This window comes from Calonectris borealis, chromosome 2, assembly GCF_964195595.1.
Source record: "Calonectris borealis chromosome 2, bCalBor7.hap1.2, whole genome shotgun sequence".
NCBI classification, from domain to species: Eukaryota; Metazoa; Chordata; class Aves; order Procellariiformes; family Procellariidae; genus Calonectris; species Calonectris borealis.
In genome coordinates, this window is record NC_134313.1 from 154,430,744 (window position 1) to 154,455,093 (window position 24,350).

Genomic DNA, 24,350 nt, shown 5'->3' on the forward strand with positions numbered 1-24,350 from the left:
TTTCTTGTCTGAATTGTTCGGACTTTCTAGATGGGGAATCTGCATTTTCATGCAGATGCAGACCATGTCTGGTTCAGGAGATTCTTTGGGTGCCCTCCCAAGGTGAGCGGTATCCACAGGCCTGAGGACTGATATAATCAAATCAACCATCCATCAAAGAATGGATGCAAATGGTTTCTGTCATCGCAGCCAGGTGCTTCTGTGAACACTGTGGTCTAGAAAGGTTGGAAGTGAGAGACTGGCTTGGTGGTGATGGTCCACCCGGCACCAGTGCTAGGCATCTGTAATGAAGTGGACACTTTTTCCTCAGCTCAACAGCACTGAGCCAGTGCTCCAGGAGGAGCATAGGGGATAATCCAAGCTAAAGATTGTGCAGAATGTGAACTTTCACTTCTGGAACAAAAGTTCTTTTTCTGAGGAAGATCAAAGTACCTTTGAACAGATACCTCCTCTTTCTGTTCTGCTTTAATGCCTTTTTGTACGGTTCCTGTATCTGACCTTGGCAATATCTGAAGAAGGAAGAAGGAAGGGGAAGAAAACCTGAATGGAACTTGATCGAGTCTTTTCTTCCAAAAGAAAAACAGAAAAAAGAAAAATTGCTGAAGATATGGTAACTTTCCTAGCTGAGAGCATTTCTTGGTGTGAGAGAAAGCAGCATGGAGAAAGGAAATGCAAACAGATCCTGATGTTGCACTTGAGGTCAGGTTATAACTTAAAATTCTGGGGATCTCCTCTTCTCACTTGGTCTTCTCTGCTGCTAATGTTCCTGAAGTTCCTGGGAGATAGGCTGGCCTCAAGTTTTAGTTCTGTTTATTTTTGTCGAAGTGGGCTGGTCAGCAGCTGTGTAAAAATAGTCTCTCCTCCCTGTCTGTGGGAAGAAGGGGATGTGATCTCAAGGAGCCATCTTGCAGGTATTGCAGTGAACAGACAAGCACTAACGCCAATGTGTGAACTGCATCTTATTCCTGCATTTTCGTACATTGATAGTGCCCAATGTGAAGCTTTATGTCCAGTCATTTGTCAGCACTTCAGTTAGCTCTGTCCCCCTCTCATTCATAACAAGCGCTGTCTATGCGTTTCATATGACTGTGCCCTCTTATCCAGAGCCACTCCTTGCTCTCAAGAGCAAATACGCTGCAATCCTGAAGATAGCACTGTGATACAAGCAGTAAGTGTCCTAAAGAGTATAGTTATGTGAGCTTCAAGCTTTGCAGGATTTATACGGAAATCTGGTCTCTGTCTAGAAGCAGATACTAGAATCCTCCTCCTTCCTTTAATGATCAATAAGCAATTACAAAGGGTTTTTTTGTTTGTTTGCTTTTTCAAACCATAAACTCCATATTTGTTTTTTGTACAGGGACAGTTAGAGGAGCATATGGCTGTATTGCTTGTGCAGAGCTGCCACTCATTTTGCCAAGTTGTTGTTACTTTGCATGTGGCCAGGCAGCATTTATGAAAAAGCCCTGCCCTGCCTGCTCCTGCATTGTTTCCAAATAAAGGCATGTCTGAAAGGGGAGTGAAGCCTCCAACTGCCGAACCTTAAAAAAAGGACCTTTTACCCATGGATTGAAAAGAGGTGATTTATCTGCAACAAACTGTTCCTTCCCCATCCTCCCCCTTCCCTTTCTCAAATTAAGTGAAAAAGTTGCTTTTAAATTTAAATCATGCAAACTGGTTGTTTTACACTCATGCTCTGTAGCAGACTTTAGGAACCTAACCATCAGCCCTAGAGTCACCTCAGATTTATTAAAATGTCCAATCGATGCATTTTTTTTTTACATTTAGAACAGTTTAAACAGAAAATGCTCATGTTCCTGGAAGGTATTTAATAAGTGAGCCTTTCCTTGCATATAAACTCTCATCTATGTGATGAGTGGAGATGCTGAACAGCTGCCTTTGTAATGCAAGGTATGGGTGACTTAGTTTTTTATTATTTCTTAAGCCAGAAGTACCCTTTATCAGGGTTTAATACAAGTTTGAAGTGACATAATGGTGTTTTGCTGTGTATGATCTAAGGACATAGCTAACATGAGGTTGTTAGGAAGAGGTAATTTATTAGACCAGCTGGTATGGAGGGAAAAAATGAGACAAGCTTGCAGGCACACCAGCACTTCATCAGGTCTGAAATAGAAGCAGCAGATTTCAAGGTTAAACAGAAGTTATGAAAAACTACTCAGTTTAATCAGACATGCGTTGAACTGTCAGAAAAGAGCTTGCTAGTATGATATTCCTACATTGGAGGGGGGAGGGTGGGAAGATAATTGGTTTACTGGAGAAAGAAATAAGGAGTTTACAGCCTGTTAAACAGGGGGAAGCTATAAAACCAGTATCTGATGAGCCTGTCGCTGTTCTCGGTATCTAGGGGAATTAGGAAATTTTAGTTCTTTGCCTTCTTTTTGGAAGGTTTTAGTTTTGTAAGTTTTTTTGAGAATCAAGATTGCAAGATCAGTCATTTGTAGACAAATAGAGTCCGGTTTATCTAAAGGAACTTTGTCAGGCAAATCTAGTTTCAGGCATTCTTTGTCAACTGGTTTCCATCCTTAGCCTACACTTGTAACTTAAGAAGTTACCTAGTAGTCAGTTCATAGTTGTAAAAGGTAATGGCAGAAAGAAAAAAACACCCTCTTGTTAATTTTTTTTGAAAAGCGCAAAGTATTTATTTCCAAAATCATATCAAATCTATTCTAAAAAGAAGCCCTGAATGCTAGTGGTTTTTTTAATCTATTATTTCCCTCAAGCAGAACCCAAATTCAGAGTTGAAGTATTAAAAAAAAACCCAACCAATTTCAAGGCTTTGCAGAACGACAGATGCTTTACTTGTGCTGCTAACAGAGTTGGCAATGTGCTGGTTTTAAGCTTTGAATTAGGATGTTTTATCAACGTGGTTTCAATACACATCTGATGATGCACTGTCAATGTATACTGGACTGTACACTGTGGAGAGCAGAGGAAAACTATTTGGTGCTCCTTTTCTAAAGCTTTTCACTATTTTTCTGTAGTGCTGTATCCTAAAGTGATTAATATTATATTCAAAGCAATGTCAGATTAAACATGTTAAAGTAGAAGTTGTTATCTTCTAACTTGCTCATCTGACTTATTAGTTCTTTTTAATGGGCTATCTGTACAAATGCTCTCTAAATTAACCTCTGTGTATATTAACAGTTGCTTTTAAAGTTACGGTATTACTATCTAGCTTTATCATGCAAAACTGACTTTCAATATCAATTATAATGCTCAAAACGATTGGTGCTGTTTGAGTGGTGTCAGGAGTCCCGGGAACCAGCCTGTTCTTTTTTGGGGGTCCCACTGCTGAATGTTAAGAGGGCAGAGCTGTTTACTCTGCTGTGTCCTGTTAGTACCACAGGGGCTGGATAGGTAACCCTTGCATTTAACCAAGCTCTGGGTAGGCGGAGGAGGTCAGAAAAGCTTAATCTAATTTAGATAAATTACTTGCCAGGAAAGGGGTGTAGCTGTGCTAGCATTTGTCTTTCTCTGCCAGAAGACAGCTTCCTCCAACGTGCTGAACCAACAATTTGAAAAAAGTTGTTATGTATTGGGTGCAGTTTAACAGCGAGTAGGATATATTGAGGGAGAGACCGCAGCATCTTCTATGGTCTTTGATGTTGTAGGATATGGCATATCTGTGTCTTGGCTTCCTTGAAGGCAGTTTTACAGAAACTTTCAAAGATTAAGGTGTGTTAAAATATCCCTTTCACATGGTGCTTCAGGCACGTAAGTCTTTGGTCACATGGCTAGCATTGGAGCCAGGGTTTTTGTGTTTTGCTCTCAAATTTTTCGAGAAATTTCCTGTAATAAGTTGTGAATGCCCTCCACCACTACTACTTCAGTGCTTTAGTAACTGCTTTAGTAACCTGTCTTATGGGTCTCAGGAGATTTTCTGAAAACCTAAACTGGACACCAAGTCACCCTAAGACTGGTCTTGAGGCATTAAATGGCTTGAATATGACCTCTGTGTAGCAAGTTCACAGGGAAGCTAGTATTTGAAGCTAAAACTAATATATTGTTTTCGTATTTGACCAAAAAGGAGTAGCAGCACTAGGCATTCAAATAATTTTTGGTGTGGAACAAGTTACAGGAAAAACTGTAATCTAACTGGAGCTTAACGGAGTGTGGTGGCTCAGTTCTAACAGATATGGGCTTTGTTTGTATATTGGCTGCATATTGTATAAGTAGCTTTTATTTATGGCAGAGGTATCCAGCATGCTCTATAAAGTTGGAATAAGAGTTGGAATAAGACTCCATCCTGATGCATTAATACTACCAGTGCTTGGAAAGAGAGAGAATAAACTGGCATAACACTTATTGGGATTAAAAATGTGGAGGGGGGAAAAAAAGGTATTTGTAGCAATTCCAGTAGATGGAGATGGGTATAACTATATATTATTCTGACATAATGGGACCCAAAATCTGCTCTGAGTTCTTCTTACCATCTTATTTTCCAAACCCTATCTCTTAGTAAGGGTAACTGAAAGGAAGTAAAAGTCCTGCTGCAGTCTCTAAACTTGAAAACTGAAGTATCCTGTATGGACCCCATACTTATTTATTTTCTTCATAATCTTAAGTTATTAAGGGGGGGAAAAAAAAGTCTATGAACAGGAGCAGTTAGGTGTTTAGGTAAGGAAATAGAAATAAAATGTAAGTTTTATTTTTCAGGGTGGGGGGTGGGGGTGTTAAATTTGTTGCAGTATTTAACAACGTGTGTTACTGGATGTTCCTGTTAAGATAGTTGCCACAAAGTGGTGAATGTGGAACACCCACAGTGGCATGGTTCACCCATTAGAAAAAAAGCACCACAACTAACAGTTTATCATTAACACAGAGAAACAACTGCTTGACTTTTTAAATAAAACAAGGCAGTGGTCTACACTGATGTAGATTTCTGGCGTTCCTGGTGCTGATTCACCTTGGCATCCCCTAGTCTCCTCCTTTCTCTTCCCTGCCTTTCTATGTTTGGAAGTCATTTTTCAAGGTTACTTACCACACTGCCTGCCCTCTGCTTTTCTTTGCTTCCCAATTATAGGACAAAAAGATAGGAATAGGTGAATAAGACTCTTTCAATCAAGAGTTGCATGTTTATTCTAACAGAAAGTTTTCTTATAGTCAATAGATGAAAAAAAATCTTTTAAAAAAAAAAAACAACCAACCAAACCTGTTTCCTGTGAAACCTTTGTAAAATCCAGTTTCTATGCAGGTTGTTTTTACACACTCTCAGACCTTTGAAATATCAGAAACTGGATGGTCTCACACTGTTCCTCATAATGACTTGCAAGAAATACAGATAATTCTTGGCAAACAAAAAGCTCCCAAAAAAGCAACTAGTTGAGAACTTACATATGCCAAGCTGTTTAACAGAATACTTTCACACACACACACATATACCCTTGAGGGAAGAAAGTGAGAATTTGACTAAAAATGAAATTACGCTTTCCAAGTGAAATCCCTATATAGCGTCCTCTCTAGGAGCAATCCTCTGGTTTTGTTCAGCCTTCATTAAATAGCATGCTAGTGCTCCCGATCTCCTTGGATAGGATTTTGTTATTTAATGCATATTGTGAGCTAATGCAACTCCTGGACTTACTCCAGTCTGTGCTGTCTTGACATCTAGACTTTGGGTATAAGCTGCTGATTATGGTTTAAAACTTCCTAGGAAACGAAAATAGCTGAAGAAAATGCTGCAGCTTTTCACTGTGATCTCAAGCATGGCCACATGCTGTCAGGATGTTTAAGTTTCTTGTACTGAGTTTTAATGCAGGCATACTTTCCATGGGAGTTTAAAATACTGCTGTAGTTTGACTTAAAGCCATTGGTGAGCAATACACTTACAAGATAGTCTAAATGTCTTGAATTGTAGCCTTGACTGAGCTTTTTTCTGTTTACTTGACTATTTAAGAACTTGATTTTTTAAGTCAAAGCAAGATATGTGTATGCTGAAGTGCAATACAAATTGTTAAATCATTTATTTAGAGAAGCTGCTGGATTACGTAGCTCTTCTACAGCTTTATTTTATTCAGTTTTTTCCATTAGCACTTATAAAAATCAGGCCAGGTGTAGAAAGGCAGTTAGAAAAACAAGCATCTTGCTTGGACTTCAAAATCCTTTGTGTGGAGTGTTGATACAGAACTTAATAGTAAATGTGCCAGTAGTGCTGCTGTGCCGAAATAAAGTTCTCAAATGGCTCCCGGAGGCTCCTTGCTGTAGGAAGAAGGACTATTTTCATGCCATAAGAATACCTTTCTGCAGACTCTGTGAGCAGGGCACCGTGCTGACAATAAACTAGGTGCATTTCAGTGAGTTTCTTGTGTAGCTGTCCTGTACGTGCTTTCTTAAGGTGCTGAAGCTCATGTACAACTGCTGTTTATTGCTTGGATCACGAACTGTGGGATCCGCCTTAGCTGTGGCTGTGGGGCCTGTGAGGATGATGGGGCATTTTAACAATGAAGCTTCTCATGGTCCATGCAAAATTCCCCAAGGCTTGCGACACCTCATTGCTCCTGAGAACTGCAAGGTCCTTGATTTGGAGAGAGTGTGGTGTGGGTGGCAAAGAGAGGTCTTGCTGCAGAACTTGCCCCGTTTCCCTGCTGGGTTTTGCAGCCCCTCCTGAGCTCTGAACATATTGCATTTGCAGCTGAACATACTGGTGCCTCGTCTGAGCTAGCTGAACATGTAGCTCAGCACTAGACTGCATCCACATGTGACAGGCCCCTAGTGACTGAGGATTTTGTAGCATCACCTGGCACAGGGCTGTGTCCCACCGCACCCTGCTGGCTAAGAAGCTTTGTACTGTGCATGTCTGTGATTTCGATGATAATGCACTACTCCTCACCAGTGGTTTTGCCTCACTTTTAGACAAATACTACTGTAGGTATATTTTCAAAACTTGGGTTGTAAGGCCTGCCTTGCAAGGACTTAGTCCAGCACCCTTTCTGTAACTGGTTGTTAGTGTATTGTATTATTACAGTATTGTTGTACTGTAATAACCAATGGCCATCAAGACATCTAGGGAGTCTGTCATTCTTTCCAACTCTAATTTGTTCAAGCTGCCTGTCTTTTCTCTCTTTTAAGGGATGTCTCTTTTTTTCCATTACACACACTCAGTGCCTCTCCAAACAGCACAGCATTCCTTTGATGCTATTCATGGGACAAACAAGTTGACTGATGAAGAGAATTTACCTGCAAAAGAAAAGTGTCCAAGACTATCAGCATGCTTACACTATTGCCCTCTGGTTGTTGGCCTGCTCCACAGTGTGCTGCTGAAGTTAAGCTTTGTGTGCTCCAGGTTGGTTCAGCTCTCACGAATGCACATTCTTAGTTTCCCATGTGCAGATCTTGCCTAGTAAAGGGGAGAGTAAGTGTCAAGTCTGCTAGATTGGACAGCCCTTCACTGAAGCCTCCTAGAGAAGGAAAACAAAACCCTGCTCAAGAAGGTGGCCTGGTTGGGGGAGGGGGTGGGGTGGAGTGGGTAAAAAGAGCCTCTGGGGTGGGACTGGGTCTCTAATAGGAGAGTCTGCAGTGAGAGCTGGAGAAGACTCAGGGGAGAAGCAGAAGAAGATTTGGAAACAGTTAAGAATACAAATGTGGTGGCATTACCCACAGGATGGGGTACAGGAGGAAGGTGGAGGTATGCAGAAGGCAGCAGAAATAAAATCAGAAGGGAGGGATTGGCAAGGATGAGAGCTAGGAGACTAAAAGGAGTAGAGCTGGGAATGGCAGTTCTAGTCTCAGGAAGATGCGTGAACTTTGGGGCAAGTACAGCTGAGCTCCTCCCATGTGGGTGTGGCAGAGCACTCCTTCCCAGCCATCACACAGGCATCAGGGTTGCACCAGCCTTGGGGGCTGTCCTCTGTACTTTCCCGAGGTGGCTCAGGGAGGCTGGACCATAACAAACCTCTTGGCTCCCCAAGCAACTGCCCTTGTTCTTTCATTTGTAGGCTGTTTTCTCTGCTCACTACATTTCATTAGAACAAAGTCACGATGTTTTGCTTTTGAGTTTGAACTGACCATCTGTACACCAGAGGAAGAACACCTCCCCGTTACCTCACTGAAACCCCATCTGTCTTCTCAGTGAATGTGTGCCTGCAGCATGTAACTGTTGGTTATGTGGTAGATGTGTTTCCTCTTGTGTGACCGAGAGCTGAGGTGGGAGTTGACTTTTGTAAGGTCACTGGAGGAAGTGGCCTGTTTGAGGGAGTGTGTGCGGAAAAAATTCTTCAGCCTTGATTTAAAGTAGAGGTCTTACGTGAGCCATTACTCTGTTCTTTCAGCATCACCTTTGATATGCATAGATTTTGCTGAAATTTCTTTTCTACCCTTGAAGAATTCAGTGAGAACTTCACTCTCTAGCTGTGCACCAGTCGGATATAACTGAGTTCAATAACTGTGCTTTGTCCTGAGCAATGAAAAAGCCATGTTTCTTCATGAGGGTGACCTCTTAGGTGTCCTTTTGCATTTAAGATATTCAGAATACAGATTAAAAAAAATGTTAATTCTTTTTTTCTTTTTTTTTTCCATCTTTAGCACAGTGGAGGAGGTACTGGCAGTATTTCTAAACTATCCCGAAAATTCCCTCCTGAAGCCTGTCTCTTGGAATTCTTAATGTCTGTGAGCAAAGATGGGAGTGTTAGAATGGAGAAAAGTCAGCTGTTACTTTACCTCCCATTTAAAATTAAAACTGCAAAAGTGTAAAAGCATTTGAAAGCATTTGCTAGCATACAGTTACACAAACAGTCCTAAGTTAACTGGTGTCAACTAAGCAGTCACCTGTGAGGATGTCACAGTGTTTTTTCTGGATGTGCCTGAGTTTGAGATGCTCCTTCTGAACCAAAAGGAGAGACAGTGTTCCCCCTGGTACTTTGAGTTTGTCATTGTGTGTTCTGAGAGACTAGAAATGAATGGGTGAACCCATTTCCTCTAGGAAATAGTGCAAGCCTGATAGGTTTTCTCTCGTCCCAGCCTGGATGTCTGTGAAGCGTGACTGACTTCCATAGTTCAGGGCTATCCTGACTTCTTCCTAAAACTCTGTTAACAGGTCTAATGCACACGTACCAGTCCGTCTTAGTCCTAGTGTGTTGTTTAGTTTCCTACAGCATTCATAAGAGTATACTGTGCTGCTGATCTAAGCAAATTGGATACAAAGTGAGTTAGCTTATTTTAAGACTACTTGTGTGTAATTCTGTCTGACTGGCCTTTTTTTGAATGTGTGTGCCCCATTTCTTTGTATTAGTGAAGCATATATTGGGTGAGAATAGACTTTTAGCAGAAAATCAGCAGTTCTGAGCCAAGATCTGTGTGTGCATCTGGGCACAGCTTCAGCCAAAAATGATAATGGCTAAACTTACAAACTGTCAGCATGATTCCCAGCTGCATTTTTTAACATGCACTATTTAAAGAATGAGTTGGCCATATATGCTATCACTTTTAATTATAATAGTGTGAACCCTAGGTTCATTGCAGGAACAGGACATAACTGTGGCAATTTGGTTTCTTTCAGTGTGGTGATAATCATGGTTTAGTCTTATTCCCCGTGTGTTAGAGATTTTTCTAGCTGTGAGAATCATTTGGTAAATATATTGTTACATCTGGAGTACTAGGTAGGTATTTAAGCCTTACAGGGTGGTGTGGTTTTTCTGGTACTAAGGAGCTGTGATACGGAGTTTACAGAATCCAAGAACAAAAAGTTTCTAGGGCAATGGGCAGGATCCTCAGTTTGCTCTTCTGTGCCCTCCCGTAGACCTGTGCTCTCTGTGCCCATCCCTGCTGATCGGGACAGTCTCTGCCAGCCCTCTGGCAGCATGCTCGCTGGGGATGCTTCGTTCAAGGCAGCAAAGTTCTTAGAAGATTGGATGGCAATTTTAGAAATATCAGGGTACAAATAACATCTGAACTGTCCTGGTATTTTACTGTTCAGTGCCAGATATGGGGGGAATGAAGGACAGAAATGCACTGTCTGTACTGACCTGTAGGGAAAAAGCCACTCCGAACAGCCCCTTGGAGGGAACTCACAGCAGTGCTGCGGGAGGAGGTGACCCGTGCCGCTCTCCTCTGTCTGCTGACTCTAACCACAGACCGGTCTCGTGGCTTTCCTTGCAAACTCTCTGCTGGGGAAAAGCATAGGATGGTGTCCAAATCTAGCATCTTGAAATTACCTTGGGAGAGGTATAAAGGAAAAACTAGTCTGAATCACAAGAGAGAGAGCGAGCAGCAGAAGCAGGGTTTTTGTGCCAGATAGCTATTTTGGGGAGACTAAATCATTACTTTTGAAGCCATCTGAATTGCAGTGAATCTCACCATAACTGATCAAGAGTGTTCAATAATTAAATAGTAGTGTTCAAATGAGTATCTGTACCTTGCTTTCATCTAGTTCACTTGGTTCTGGTGTTTGACAAGTACCTGTCTGCTGTCTTGGAGCTGTGAATGTGGCTTTTTATACCTGCGCTGCTGGCCTACTTTCAAGCAATTCATGCAGTGAGAAACCTGATTATTTTTTCAGTCTAATGGTCCTAAAACGTGCTGTGGTGAAAACTCTACCTGAACTCGCTGCAGTTATACGCTGCCTGTGGTAAAACTGAAGTATGTCTCCCTCGGCTGTGAGCTGTTGGCTGAGCTTAACCTCTTGCACAGGAGCAGCGCTGATGTGCCAAGATTCCCGTGGCTCTGCAAGCGCAGGGATGGCAGAGCAGTGGCACAGCTGTTGAAGAGGGCTGGCCGAGCCCCCTCCGCCTGCCGAAGGGGTAGGTAGGCTCCAGCCGCGGCTGCGCTGCCGGCTTGCAAGGTAAACACTGGGTGACCTATAAGCCAGCCAGTCAACTCACGCGTGGCCTTATTAGGCAAGCTGCGGCAGCGGTGTCTGGGGACAGAACATGCTGGATGGCGGCGGAGAGCGCGCAGCCCAGAACGGATCCAGCCCAGACCCCGGGAGATACGACCCAGTACTGCGGTGCTGACAGTGTGCTGCCAGGGAGCTGCTGCTGTCTAAGCGTGGCTGTCAGAGAGTAAACTCTGCTTGGCAAAAATCAAGGATTATGCTAGAGTTGGCTTTAAAAAAATAAAATCCTTTTGTACAAATGTTCATAACTGTAGTTCTCTTTCCTGATGTATTTTTCATGTGCTTGGTTGTAACCTTAGGACGCCAGTTCACACTGTCATTCCATATACTGGAATGCTTTGCGGTGGCCTTTGCTAAGAAGTGTGTTGCTGTCTGCTTTCAGAGACACACCTGAACCAAGAGGAATTAAATTTTATTTTGGAATGACTTCAGGACTTGTTTCTTCTCTCTTCTTGTGCAGTTTTATGCCCTTTATTGGAAGACTGTTTGTTATTGGCTAAAGCAATGATCCTGCTCCCAGGAGAAGGGGAATATTGGCACCCGCTGCCTGTGTGCAGACCAGGACTTTACTAGATTGCTTCATACCCACCTCATAAAAACTGACTTTCACATGGAAGAAGGCTTTAAAAAAAAAAAAAAAAAAAGTCTGTGTGTTTTTCCCTTAGTAAAATACCCATAGATTTAGACAAGTATAGTACAGGCAGGTGCTGTGTAAGCTTTCCTGGGCAGCTCTGGGAAAGCTCTTCAGATCTGACTTGTGATTAACTTGCTATATGTGATTGGTACCCTCCTGAGCAGTGGGCATGTTTGTGATTTTTTGCAGGGGCCTTGGGAGTGTATGAGAGCAATAAAGAGAAAAGGCTGTGGCTGCTATGAATTCAAACCTGCTCTCTAGAGAACAGGCTCCAGAACTGCAGCATCACTGTGCTAACCAGATTTTCTTTCCTCATGAATTTTTGCTTAGCCATGCTGGCTGCAAATTAAGCCCGGTACACGTGTTTTTTCATTATTTTCAGTGACAGTACTTGTAGTTGAGCTGTCCTACCTTGACCATCAGCTCTTGAATAAAGAACATGCTTTTTCTTTATTTCTTTTACTAAGTATTTAATTTTCTGAGAAAGTATTGCAACATGCTATAAACAGGATGGGAGCTGGGGTCATGGATTTGTTGTCTGCGAGGTTGCTGTCTGCCTGAGGCTTGAAAATTACAGTGATATTTCAAGGTAAGTATGAGGTAAGTATGATGTGGCCTGCGAAATGTCACATCACGGTGGTAAACAAAATTGGTTATAGATTACTATCGCGAAGAGCCAAAGAACTTTGTTATAAATTCTTCTTTGTGGTATGCGTATCTTTCCTGCTTCCTTAGTGGGCTTTTACACGCGTGCAGAGATGACAGTGCAGAGGCGTTCAAGAGCAGCCGGGATAAAACTCAGTAGCGTGGCTGTGCTTTTTGCGTTGCTTACCTGCACAAGGCCACTTGCCACTCCAGGCAAGGAGACAGCCTTTTGCTGGTTGTATTGCACTCCAGTGGAAAGTTTTCTGGAGACTGAAGAGACTAGAAGTGTCAGAACAAGGGGAAATCTGTCCTAGATACCCTGGCCACTTGTTTGGAGGACAGGAGTTTTGCAGACAGTCTCTCCCAATAGCTTAACAGCTTTAAACCCAATAGGTTTAAGCCCTCGGTCGTTGCAGCAGCAAAGCTCTCATTCACTGCCGTAGTAAAGAAGAAGCTGCTGCCTGTGTCATGACTTCAGTGAAGGACGTCCACAGAGCTGTGGCTAACCCTGTGCCTTCACAATCTGAACTGCAGCTGCTTTACAGTGAGCCATGGTGGGAAATGCTCTCAGATACTGTTTTGCTAGGTAAAAATCCATGTCTCCTCAAACTCCTTGGGCTGCTTAATCATTTAAATTGTATGTACTGCTGGGACAGGAGTTCCTGCCTTATCCGTCGTTTCCATCCACTTGCTCAGTCCATGCCTAACCCTGGCCCTGTGCACGCCTGACATCTTCTGTTACTGTTTCAGGCCCACAGACAAACAGGTCTGACTCAATTCGGATAATGTGCCTCACTGGTATATCTGATTACCACATGTGAGAGGGGTGCGTGGCCTTTGAACTTTTAAGGAGCTAGTCTAGACTGATCCTACTCCTAAAGAGGAAAACCTTGAAGATCTTTAATTATGCTACAGTCTTGCCATATGGTTTTGTGAACAGTGATACAAGATGTAGCAATGTCAGGGGACATTACCTTCATGTTCCTTATTCTGAAAATGTATTGCAAGATTAAAAGGTACCAAAATCTCCTTTTAGGAGATTTTTGGGTGCTAAAATTAATGACTTGAGGGAGACTTCTTCAAATCTGAAATAGTAATCTAGAGACTGAAAGGTTTTTTAGAGTATGCATGGAAAAATACCTGTTGTTCTCCCTTTTCCCAGAGCACACAAGTAAATATTCAGTACGAAAAGACCATCCATATTCTTTTAACACATCTGTCATCTTGTCCTAAAAAACTTAGTCCCCTTTATGACACTTCCTAATCAGCTGTTTTCATCTCTTTGCACATGACCTGTTTTAAAGTATACCACATAGGCAATGCAGTGCTGAAGTCTATCTGAAGACTTGTCCAAAACATAATCACTAGCCTAAAAGCAGAAATCTTTTTGCTAGGATCGTTATTCAAAAACTGTTGCACAGTGAAAGTGGGGGGGGGGAAGCAAAGTGAAAAGAATTAAAATTGCTTCCCATTGGAAGGATAATATCACGTCAGGAAACTTTATTCTAGTTTAAAAGTCTGTATAAATAGCCTCCATTTAGGAAATGAGAATATCACTTGCCCACGTACATGCGATTTGGATGGAGAAGAGAAAACTGACTGGCATTGCCAACCCAGAATACATACTGTGTTTGCAAGCTAGGATGCTTGAACATGACTTCAGATGATAACTTTCTGTTAAGTCATTATGCTACTGAAGTAATCTTCTGTTAGATTTTTGAATTGTCCTTTAGCTTTGGGCTACATTATTTCTTAAACACCTTGGCAAAAATTGGTGGAGAATGGGAAGAAGGGGGGGGGAGGGAGGGAAAAAAGAAAAAAAAAAAAAAAAAAAAAGAGAGACTCTTCGAGTGCCTTGCCACTTTGGAAACACATGCCTACATGCCAAAAACTGACCGGGCGGCTTGGGGTGGGCAAGTAGCCTGGAGCCTGGGAGGGGAGGTCAGATGGAGTGATGGAAGAGAGGCGTCTGGTGTAGCCCTCTCTTCTGACCTTCATTCCTGCGATCATCCACAACATCTCAGATCTTGGCACAGCTCACTTTGACTTGCTATTCCAAGGGCGCTCTCATTGTCCAGAAGGGCAGCAGTGGAATAAAATTCATGAGCTGCTTTAGACCTCTACCCATGAAGTGTGGATGAAAATATGATTTCATCATGTTGTTTATACAGATCATCTCAGTTTTCCGTGCTGGTCAGACTCCTGTTTACCAAACTAGCGTACTTGCTGAAAGTTTCTTTGCAGTGACTGTGGGTTTTCTTTCTTCTGCATTCTTGATTTTTTTATTTTATTTTATTTTTTTATTTTTAGGCTTTCTTCAAACAGCTGTCATGGGCTTCTTTGATTTTTGTTTTTATGATAACTGCAAGTCACAACAAAGTATCTAGTTCTCCTTATCACAGAGGAACACTTCTAAATATAATTTATAAGCGATCAAAATTCAGAAAGAAAAAAGACTTGATCTTGTGGGACCTGATTCATAACTCTTTAGTGCTTTGGGGTTGGCAGCCCTGTAAGTTGAGAAGAGTTTTGCAAGTCGTTTAAACTCCAGCTTTGATTACAGTGATTAGTTTTGCCAGACAAAAGGAAGATATTTTCCTTCTCTTCCTGTGGGAAGCTTCAGAACAACATTTAGCTGCCAGCTGGTCTTTCATGAGCAGTCTCAGATTTGAAATGTATGCATGCTTAACCTCTAGCTCTTTGCCCAAATGACTGCAAACCTAACTTCCCGCTGGGCTGCCCCCCTTTCTAACAGCTGAACTGTTGTTCTCTGTTTGCTTATGTTGGAGGCTGCTAAAGCTCAAGAATTAATGATGGCAGAGGAGGACAAGAACATTACTACTGATTTGTAACACAGCCTTGATAACACAGTTTGGCTGAGCATACTTCTAGGTCCTGGAGACTGGATCGCTTTGAAGGACAAAATACTCTTCCTCCTTCCCTCATCAAGTATTTGCAGATGAATTTCTTTTCTTCTGGGAAAGACTTGCTCTTAAACCTACTGTTTCCAAACAAGCAGCAAAAAGCTAAATCTAAGACTTCTTTTCTTTATACCATTGCTTGACCCTGCTGACTTACTGTTTTTACCAAGTTGTCTTCTCCACTGCCAAAGCTGGTTAAGGGACAGCACAGAGACCTGTCTTGCAACAGGTGATCCCTTTTTGATGGAAAGGAGGGAGGGAAGTTGTCAGTTACCTATAGTTATATTTTCCCAATGATCTGTGTGAAGTGCATAGCATTGGTGTAATACCCGAAGGCTCTAGCATCTCTTGGCATTAAGAGTTTTAGTATTGGAAGTAGTGTTGGCACATACCCCTCGTCTTGAAGTGAAACTGAACAAACTCTGGGGTCACAGATTCTGCACAGTAGCAGTTGCAGTATTAACAGCAGTGACATTAATCAATTCATAGATACCGTGCACAGAGCAACGATCACCTTGCAACCTAACATAAAGAGAGCTTGAAGCCAAACTCTAGACTATGGGTGGGTTTTTTTGTGGGGTTATGGTGTGTTTTTTTATCACCTTGATACAGATGTTTCTTTTATTGGCTATTTTACTTTCCTCTATAATAATTCTCTTCGGTCCCATGAGATGGCCCCTGTATTCTTGACCTGCTAGCCGTAAATAGTAGGGAAAGGAGTCCTACTTGCACCAAAGCCTATTGCAGGTATTCCTTCCCAGGTGGTAGCCAGAGCTGTTGGAGAAACTGGCTTCTTACTGTGTTCTGTGAGTAGAATTTGAATTTGCACAAGCAAGAACCCATTTAAAATATAAGCATTTGTGAAAGGCACTCTAGAGTTTTTCTGCAGCTCTGTGTGCTTTACCTTCTGCACGTTGTTCACCAGAAGGATGCTGAGGACAAAATGTTGGAGATGATGAACAGCAGAGGAATGTGGGAGCCTGTCCCCTCCCTCCACAAATACAAACACACCTCTCCTCTGTCATATGGGACATTACCAGACATGGGGATGACAATCAAGCTGAGCTCACCTCCTTTGTTAGCCAGAAGGATTGATCTCCTTCCTGGTCATAAGATCCTGTGCCTTTTTTTTTTTGTTCTGGCACCTCCTGAAAAGCATACCCAGCAAAAATAAAAGGGAACGTTTACTACCACTTTAGTCATCTGACTGGGTCACTAGCGGAGCAGGACCTAGCAGAGGTCCCGCAGACAGAAACAGGTAGGACTGTCTTTTTTGGCAGCTGTGAGCTATTGCATCAGCTCAGCTGTCAAGTCTAACTTCTCCTTCAACCTTGCTAAAGACTGCAGCCACGAGATTTATCAAATGAGTGTTATTTACCTGCACTTTATGAGAAACAGTTCCCTTACTGTGTACCAGATGAGTTACAGGTGCTTAAAAATGCTCCAGGTAATAATGCCTCTATTCACAAGATCAAGAAAGCAGTCTTCACACAAGCAGGGTTCGGAAAGGAAGGGACCTTTTCAGAACTGGGCGTCTCTTTTATTGGTATACCCACACAGGTACTGGTCCAGAATGTCCCCATTAGCTGTTACCAGCAGCTTCTGTGTTATTTCTGCACTGTCTCGTTTTTGTGTTTTAAGCACACCTGCACTTATGTCTAGGCCATAAAGCAGATTTTCAGGTTAATGGCGAGTTTGGACCAGTGTCGACAGATTCCATTTTTTGTTACTGCTTTTGTATTTACTGGGCTTGAGTACATGTAGGCCTTCACAGCTGGTCAACAGAGCACAGCAGTATTCGGTTTGTGTTCTATGGGTAGTGCTGTAAAGTGGTTAGAATTAAACGTGAGAGCCAGTAAGGTTACAGGCAAAGAAAAAAATGTGGTACGTACCATCAGATATTTCTGAACAGAGGATATTACTTGTTGAGTCACAGGCTTCAATGCCATGTTCCATGTGTTGGGCGACTCTTGTTCCAGGGTGCTCTCTACTGCTGAAAGATCAGCTAATAAAAGGTGCTTCAGTTAAGGTGAGTCCAACATTATTCATGTTTAAAAATAAATAAATTAATACAAATAGCAGGAGTTTTAGACAAGATGGAGCGCATATTCTTCTGTCCATTGCAAGAACTTGCCAGCATGAAAAGCAGTGTCTTGATGACCTAGACAGGCTAAATGCAACTTCATGGTGAGCCAACAGAAATTAATAGGTTTTTGATAGGTTATATTTTTCACTTGTGGTTAAGCAGTCTCTTTCACAGCACCATTGCTTATATTTTGCCTGTACATAGAGGTTCCCAGCATGGATCAGGGTCCTGTTGTACCAGGTATCATAAAAACAGATAAGAAAAGTCAAGAACTTCGGTCTTGTGTTTCTAGGCTACCCTTTCATGGCCCTGACAACCCCAGCCTTCTGGTGAGTTTTCTACTGATGCTAGTTGAAATCTTTTTGAAGGGAAGAAGTCTGTTGGAGGGAAGCTGGTAGGCAGTTACTGCCTTTGGTTGGATGGGGTTAAGTGCATGGACCTGTTTCAGTCATATATTTAATGCTTCTGTCTGTGTGTGTGTGTGTGTGTTAGATGATCAGGTAGTTCAGTGTGGAAGACTGAGCCAGGGTTATTGCACCATTTTGAACAAATATTTCCAGACTTTAAAATTAACTATAAAGGGTTCTGACTCTTCAATCCAAAATCCATCAAATCGGTTTAATAAAAAAATATGGTAGCTAGACAGTACTTTTGTGCAATTTTACACCTTCTGTCTCAAATTAAAATATTTGGAGCTGTGGTGTCTGTTCTTAAATCCCCACCCCCACCAGTAATTTTGCTCATATGTTATCCATAAATCTTGTCTGTTTTAAACGTTCCAACTAATAGTTAGGCAAAACGTTTAGCATAATGATATGATTAACAGAGTCCATTTTTTTGGCAGCCTGGATGCTGTTTTTCTTAAGCAAGCATTGCAGTTTATCCTGATTAGAGATAGGAAGGAATTATTCCTCTTCTTGGAGGTTTTTTCTTTTTTTTTTTTTTTTTTTTTTTTAATATGAAGATTTAGGGGTTCTGTATTCGTTTTGCAGGAATATAATGTGTGATTTGGCTGGATCTTTGAAGTGGTAATATTATAAATCTCCCAATCACCATTGCCCAATCTGTTTTAGCATTCATGTGCCTAATTTCTGTTTGTAATCTGATTACTGGCTTGAGCTGCTCCAGCTTGCAGCCTATTGCTATGCATTTACTGTACTCCCTGGGACGCGATAGCCTGACAGCTCCAGTCCTGTGCTATGAAAAATCTCTACGCGATATTGCTAAGACAGGCCTAGGGCTGTGGCTGGTTGAGAATTAGCTGCTATTGTAGTTTCTCTTTGCTGAATCCTTTGTTTGTGCAACCATGTTCAGAAATCCTTGGATCTCCAGCTATTTGGGAAATGTTAAATACTCTGAGGAGCAAGGTAAGAGTTCCAAGTAGATAGAAGAAAATGCAGTTCATTTGTGTGTGTTTAATCTCTCTCGTATATATGTATGTATGTGTAAATATTGTTTGACTAGATCTTCTGCAGCTGCATTAGCTACTTTAGCAATCAGTATGCAGTTACTCACCTAGGCTATTTCATTATTTCCTAAAGGACACTTTTGAAAGATCCGATTAGATGGATCTTTTAATTAGCTTAGCTTGCCACCGACTTAGGGCCTTTAAATATACTAAGTAATACTGGAAAGTTGCATCTACTTTTTTTTTTAAATTCAGCATTTTTAATTTCTTATGTATTAAACTATGGATAGTGGTTTTATCTGGTAGTTCGTACCTAACAGGGAGAGGGACTAGACTGAACAAATGCTTAAACTTGTGAGCAAGTTTGATTTACACTTCAGTAAATATACTCCTAATTTTAAATACAAATATTTAAAATTGTTTTAATATGCATGTTTAGAATTCTTCAGTGAAAGAAGGAACAAAATGCTGTTGCAAAGATTTTCTTTCTGTGTATCAGATACTATGAGGGTGGGGTTTTTTGCTTTACATTAAACATTGAATTAAGACTGTGTTAAACTGATGTTTCTCTTGTGGGCATCTTTATTTTCTTTTGAAGCAGAATTGTTTTACTTTTTTTCCTGTGTTTGTATTTAATTTTAAGACTTCCATATTGTAGTAAGTAAGTTTTATTGGACTTTAATCCTCTCACATGGGGTTTAATTTGAACAGGAGGAAATACATAAAATACCAAAACTGTGTAACAGAATATAATTGTCTGGTTGGGTTTTCTGTGTTTGTGGAGAGGAAGAGAGGAGCTTGCCCCTGTGAAATACAGCAAAGTTTTAAGATGTTTTTGAGGCATTATAGATGTGGTATGTATGAATGTTACTGAATGTGTTTAATGGGTAGCAAGAGTCAGACTGGCTTGTGTGCCCCCTCTTCGCAGCCTTTCTCCCTCCCTTCTCCCAGCGAAGCAATGAAAGCTACTTTCTTCCCTTCTCATATCCCCTCTCCAGTTTTGGCTAGGCTAGGGAGAATTTCTCTGTGGTCTGTTTGTGGTTTTCATGGTGGACAGCTGGTTTAGCGCCAAAAACGATAGGATGGGTTATATCCCGTTAGAACGACTATCAATTTAAGATATGCCTGGTTCTGATTATTCTGATATTGAGCTGGGCTTTTTAAGTTACTGCATACTCTTCTCACAGTAATGTAAATCTGGCCTTTTTAGAGGATACTTATGGCATGGAGTATTCTTTTTAATGTTGTAGTGTAAAATATAATGATTTATATACCATTCATACTGTTTTTCTTATAATACTCTGTTTTGGTCTAACAAGATGTTTCTGTGTAGTCTGTGTGCTTTATTCTCCATTTACTTGGAAAGAGAAAATGAATGTTAACAAAAACAGGAAAAAGTTGCCTATTAAAGTTGAAGAATGCTATTAGCAAAGCTGCTTGAAATCTGCAGTGACTTGTAGCAGATGCCTAAAAAATGCCTTTTTGCAAATTTAAAGCCTCTTTATCAAGCTGTTAAAATGGCCTTTTTTTTCTTTCACTTTTTTTTTTTTTTTTTAAAATTTTAATGTGTTTACCTGGAGCGGTGGCAGAAAGAAGTGGAAGAGAGGAAGAGGGTGAGAAGTTTTGAAAGGCATAAATGAAAGATAAATTCTCTAAATTAAGACCCATGTTGTCAGCTATAATAAGTTTCATTAAACCTTTTCTGCAAAAATAAGAAACATCCTACCTAGATTTTAAAATATTTTGTATAAGCAAAAAATATTTTTTTGCCAGTTAATTTTTCTTTGAAATAGTTAAATCTCAGTTCTGAGGTAGAGTAAAAGGGATGTTGCTGCTTTTGAAATGTTCTAAAGTCCAGGTTGTGTAATATTCAGGTCTGTCTTTGAAAAATAAAACGAACACTGCGTCAATGACCAATTGTTTATTAATTTAGTGTCTTGGGGTAGTTGACTTAATACAGATGGGACGGAAGGCAATTTTCCTGTTAGGAGTAAATTATTAGTAGCTTCATGTGTTTTTCAACAGCACTCACAGACCAGGTGCTCCCCTGCTCCCTGGCTAGCAGTTCTCCAAGGTCTCTTAATAGCATCCTCATTGTTGAATGGAGGCAGCCGGTACTTGGAGCATTGGTCCGCCTTACCACTGGTCATTGTTTAGACCCTCTGGTAATGTTCTTGGCTGCAGAAATGAAAAAGTTAAATCTGGGGGGAGAAAGGGGAAATTGCCCTTTGCTTCTTACGATTCACAAAGGTTTGGGAACTAGAGGCTTTGTAATACATACTTTTTGAATATAAGGTTGCATCTGACACAGTTATGCTCTCAGTGTAAACATGTGTTCCTGTCTGAAAGTAAGCATGTTCTAAGGCTATTCAGAAAAAAATGGGAGCTTCCAAACAGTAGACAACCTTCAGAAATATTTCTGTCATGGATGGTGTAATACTGTTGTTGCAATAGATCCTCCTGCTGGGCACCTCTGACTTCTGCAGTGAATATGCAGTTTTTATAGTATTGCTAGGCTGCAGCCAAAAAGGCTCTTGCTGCTTGCAGCATTTCTCATTTGCAGAGTGCTTCATAAACATGTCTACTGCCCATTTTATAAGCTGGAAAACTGAGTCAAGGAGTTTAAATGATAGCCCCAGGCTGCAGTGCTACACCATGAGTACTGGGATTAGAACATGGCAGTTCCATAAAGTGTTGACGCTTTTGATTTGTTTACTGTCTGTACTCATTTTTGCAAGGCTTTGGTTTATCACCATCTTGGACATGCCAGCTGATGGTCCTTTAACTAGAGGGAAGACCTTTGTACAGTCTTTTCCAGTGGGAAAGGACTATGATTGGAGACTATAACGTAGTTTCCTAAAAGTTCCCCATTTATTAAAGCATCTTCACTACGGTGTGTTTTTTTTTCATTTCACAGATTTTGACAGAGAGAACTCGGTCAGATTTAAACCTTCACGATTGCTCCAAAGGAAGAGAGCGTTAAGGTAAGGTCAAGTTTTTCTTTCCCAGTGAAGATGACTGGTTGCACGATTGTAACTTGCAGTCATTGCTTGAATCTATGTTTATTCTTTTGTTAGGGAAAATGATTATTGGTCCTTTCACAGGACCAAGCTTTGGCACAAAGCAGATGCTCTGAACAGCTATTGAAAACACCTAAACAACTGCCTCCTAAGTAATGTGAAAATTTATAGCTGGCAGTGCTTAGGGAAGAGTCCCACTGTGCACTGAGCCTCCTGCCACTGCAATGCCCATTTTTCCTTGCATGGCACAGACACAGTACAGACATTTAGTGAACCAGCTTGGAAAACTGATCTGTCTGAAAAAGAAGGTGGCTGAAGTGGGTGAATTAATTACACAGCTGTTCAGAGAGCTTTTTCAGCACATGGGAGGAGGACACCATAGAGATGAATGGAGAGGTGACGTTGCTGCTTCCTTGCAGGGCCATGCTGCCTCGTGCCTGTAATCTTAGGGCATAGTTCCACAAGGCTGAGTAAGGGGATATAGTTCACAGTTAAGCAAGGTGGCTGGTCACATCCCCTCTCTCTTCCCATCCTCACTCCGAACTTGCTGGACTCATTCATAATGGTGCAGAGGGGAGGTCAGGGAGTTGGGAACTCAGTCTTGCCCCAGCAACCAGCTGTTTTGTTGGCTCAGCTGCACAAGAATCCACCAGCCTTAGGCACCCAGGCTCATGTTTGCAAGCATCTTTTCAGTCAACGCACACCTTCTGGAGTGCACCTGATTCCCTGCCATGTTGTTTCTTAGGTATTGCAGAGAGATGGAGGGAATAGGTGTACAAGACACATTGTGTTATGGAAGGCAGGTAGGGGAAAGTAGAAATGAGAGTAGCAGAGAAGGATGTGACTGAAGAATGGACCTTTTATATAAGAGTCCAGGGAAGGAAATTCTCCTGGAGGTAGAGAAAGAGAAAAAAATAATAACGCCAAGCACCTAGCTGGCAGATATACAAGTGGATTTTCATGCATGTGTTTCAATCACAAAATCTCAGTATATCCCATAGCTTTAATCCAGATGGCAGGGCAATGTTACCAGTGGCATTTGGATCAAACTTCTGCTTGCTGTTGGGCATGTAACTAGGTTAGTGGGACAGCTATTTAGAAACTGTATGCTGCTGCTGCTGCAGCAGCAGCAGATGAAGTTTTCAGCCTGGAATCCCTGATGTATAGAAGCAGCCCACACTTACTTTGGAAGTGGCAAGAGCAGTATAACTACTGAGACTGTCAAATACTCTACTAATGCCACGTTATACATTGTTTTTAAAGAAAAATTTGAGGTTGTAAAATATTGTTGCCTGTGTTTTAATAGGAATCGTATGAATTCCTGAACATTGGAGAGTATAATGAGTTTGTTGGGAACCTGAGGCCAAACTACACACAAATTCTGTGTGAAACAAACTTGTGGGACCTCCTGCTGTTGATTGCGTTTCATGAGCCATGATCACAGGCTGTATTTCAAGCAAGCAAAGGAGGAGAAGTTCCTCTTTCAGTATCCAGATTTAACAGGGACTTTAAGAAGAAAGAATTTGTGCAAACGTCTAAATGTTTGGTTGTTTTTTTTCATTTAGAGAAACCCAAGTGTGCCTTAAATTATTTTCATAATGAATGTGCATAGCCTAGCTGTTAAGTGCAGAAACTCCTGGTGCTGCTGCTCAGAATCTGCACCTAGATTTATAGCATGACTTGAGAAATTAAGCAAAGGTGAGTAGATGTAGTTGTGATACTTCTAGAACAGGGTTGTGGAAGAGTTTGAAGGTACAATATACTTGGCAATCCAAGCCTGGCTGTCTGACTCTGCTTGAGCAACTAAATTGTTGCTGCAGCTGCTCCTTTGGCAGAGAAACTAATAAAGCAGGGAGACATCTGGATAGATCCTTTTGAGCAAAAAGGGAAGTCTTGGTGAGGGATTACTTATGAGCATATTTTTTTAAAACCCTTATGAGTAGTGTCCTGTAATTTTTTTTTTTTTAAACTATTTGGAATTGCTTTAACATCATTCCAACTCAATTTAGATTCCTAATGAATGTTCTGTGACATGTCCTAAATATGCCTACTTTCATTTTTAGAACCAATTTTATATATGTATCTATAAATACCCAATTGTTTGGCTTGACTGTATCATCTTCAGAGCAGTGCTTTGTCTCTGAATTCTCTGTGCAAGTTAAAACAATGTAATTGATACATCAGTTTAAAACATTTTGTATTTCTAATGTGTAAATATTTAAAACAAGCAATGCCACCTGCAGCTTTGCAAGAGAGAGCAAAAATGCCTCTGAAGAGGAAAAACTCCTCCATTGTGGATAAAACAGTCAGTATATGAAAATAGTTAATCATTTAAAAATAAACAAGTAAATAAAAGTTGACAGTCTGTCCAGAGGGAAATGGAAAATAATGGCATAAGGGAAACTCTGAAGGGACTTTCACAAAACAGATAACCTGTGATGCCATGTAGCCCAGCAAGGGTTAGGCTTAAGAAGTTTGTGGTTATTAAAAGAATTTTAATGAAATCTGCCAGTGAGCAAAGGTTGGAAGCCACCCTCAGTACAGAGGAGGAGGGAGCTCACATACAGGAAGAACTGCATGACCTTGAGGAGTAATAGAAAAGGGATGTAATGTAATAATACTAAGTGCACAGTTGTGCATTGGGGGCTGATAAATTTTTCTGTCACTTGCAACTGATGAAAGCAAAGCTTTGGCATATTAGTTTCTCATGCGGGATTGAGCAACCAGTATAGCGTAGTTATAAAAAGGCAAATGTGTGGTAGATCCCGGCATTCATCTGGCTAGTCATATAAT

At 41.1% G+C, this 24,350-nt stretch overlaps 1 protein-coding gene across 2 annotated transcripts in view; it reads left to right on the forward strand.

Annotated features, from left to right (window-relative positions):
• The window catches only part of SVIL (supervillin), a 141,453-nt gene that overhangs the window by 50,821 nt on the left and 66,282 nt on the right, over positions 1–24,350 (forward strand). For both annotated transcript variants that reach the window (XM_075144001.1, XM_075144002.1), the window contains one exon: positions 21,455–21,521. Coding sequence is in view for 1 of the 2 variants with exons in the window: in XM_075144002.1 (XP_075000103.1) it covers positions 21,455–21,521 (67 nt within the window). In the remaining variant the exon portion in view is untranslated. The remainder of the gene's footprint in view (positions 1–21,454; positions 21,522–24,350) is intronic.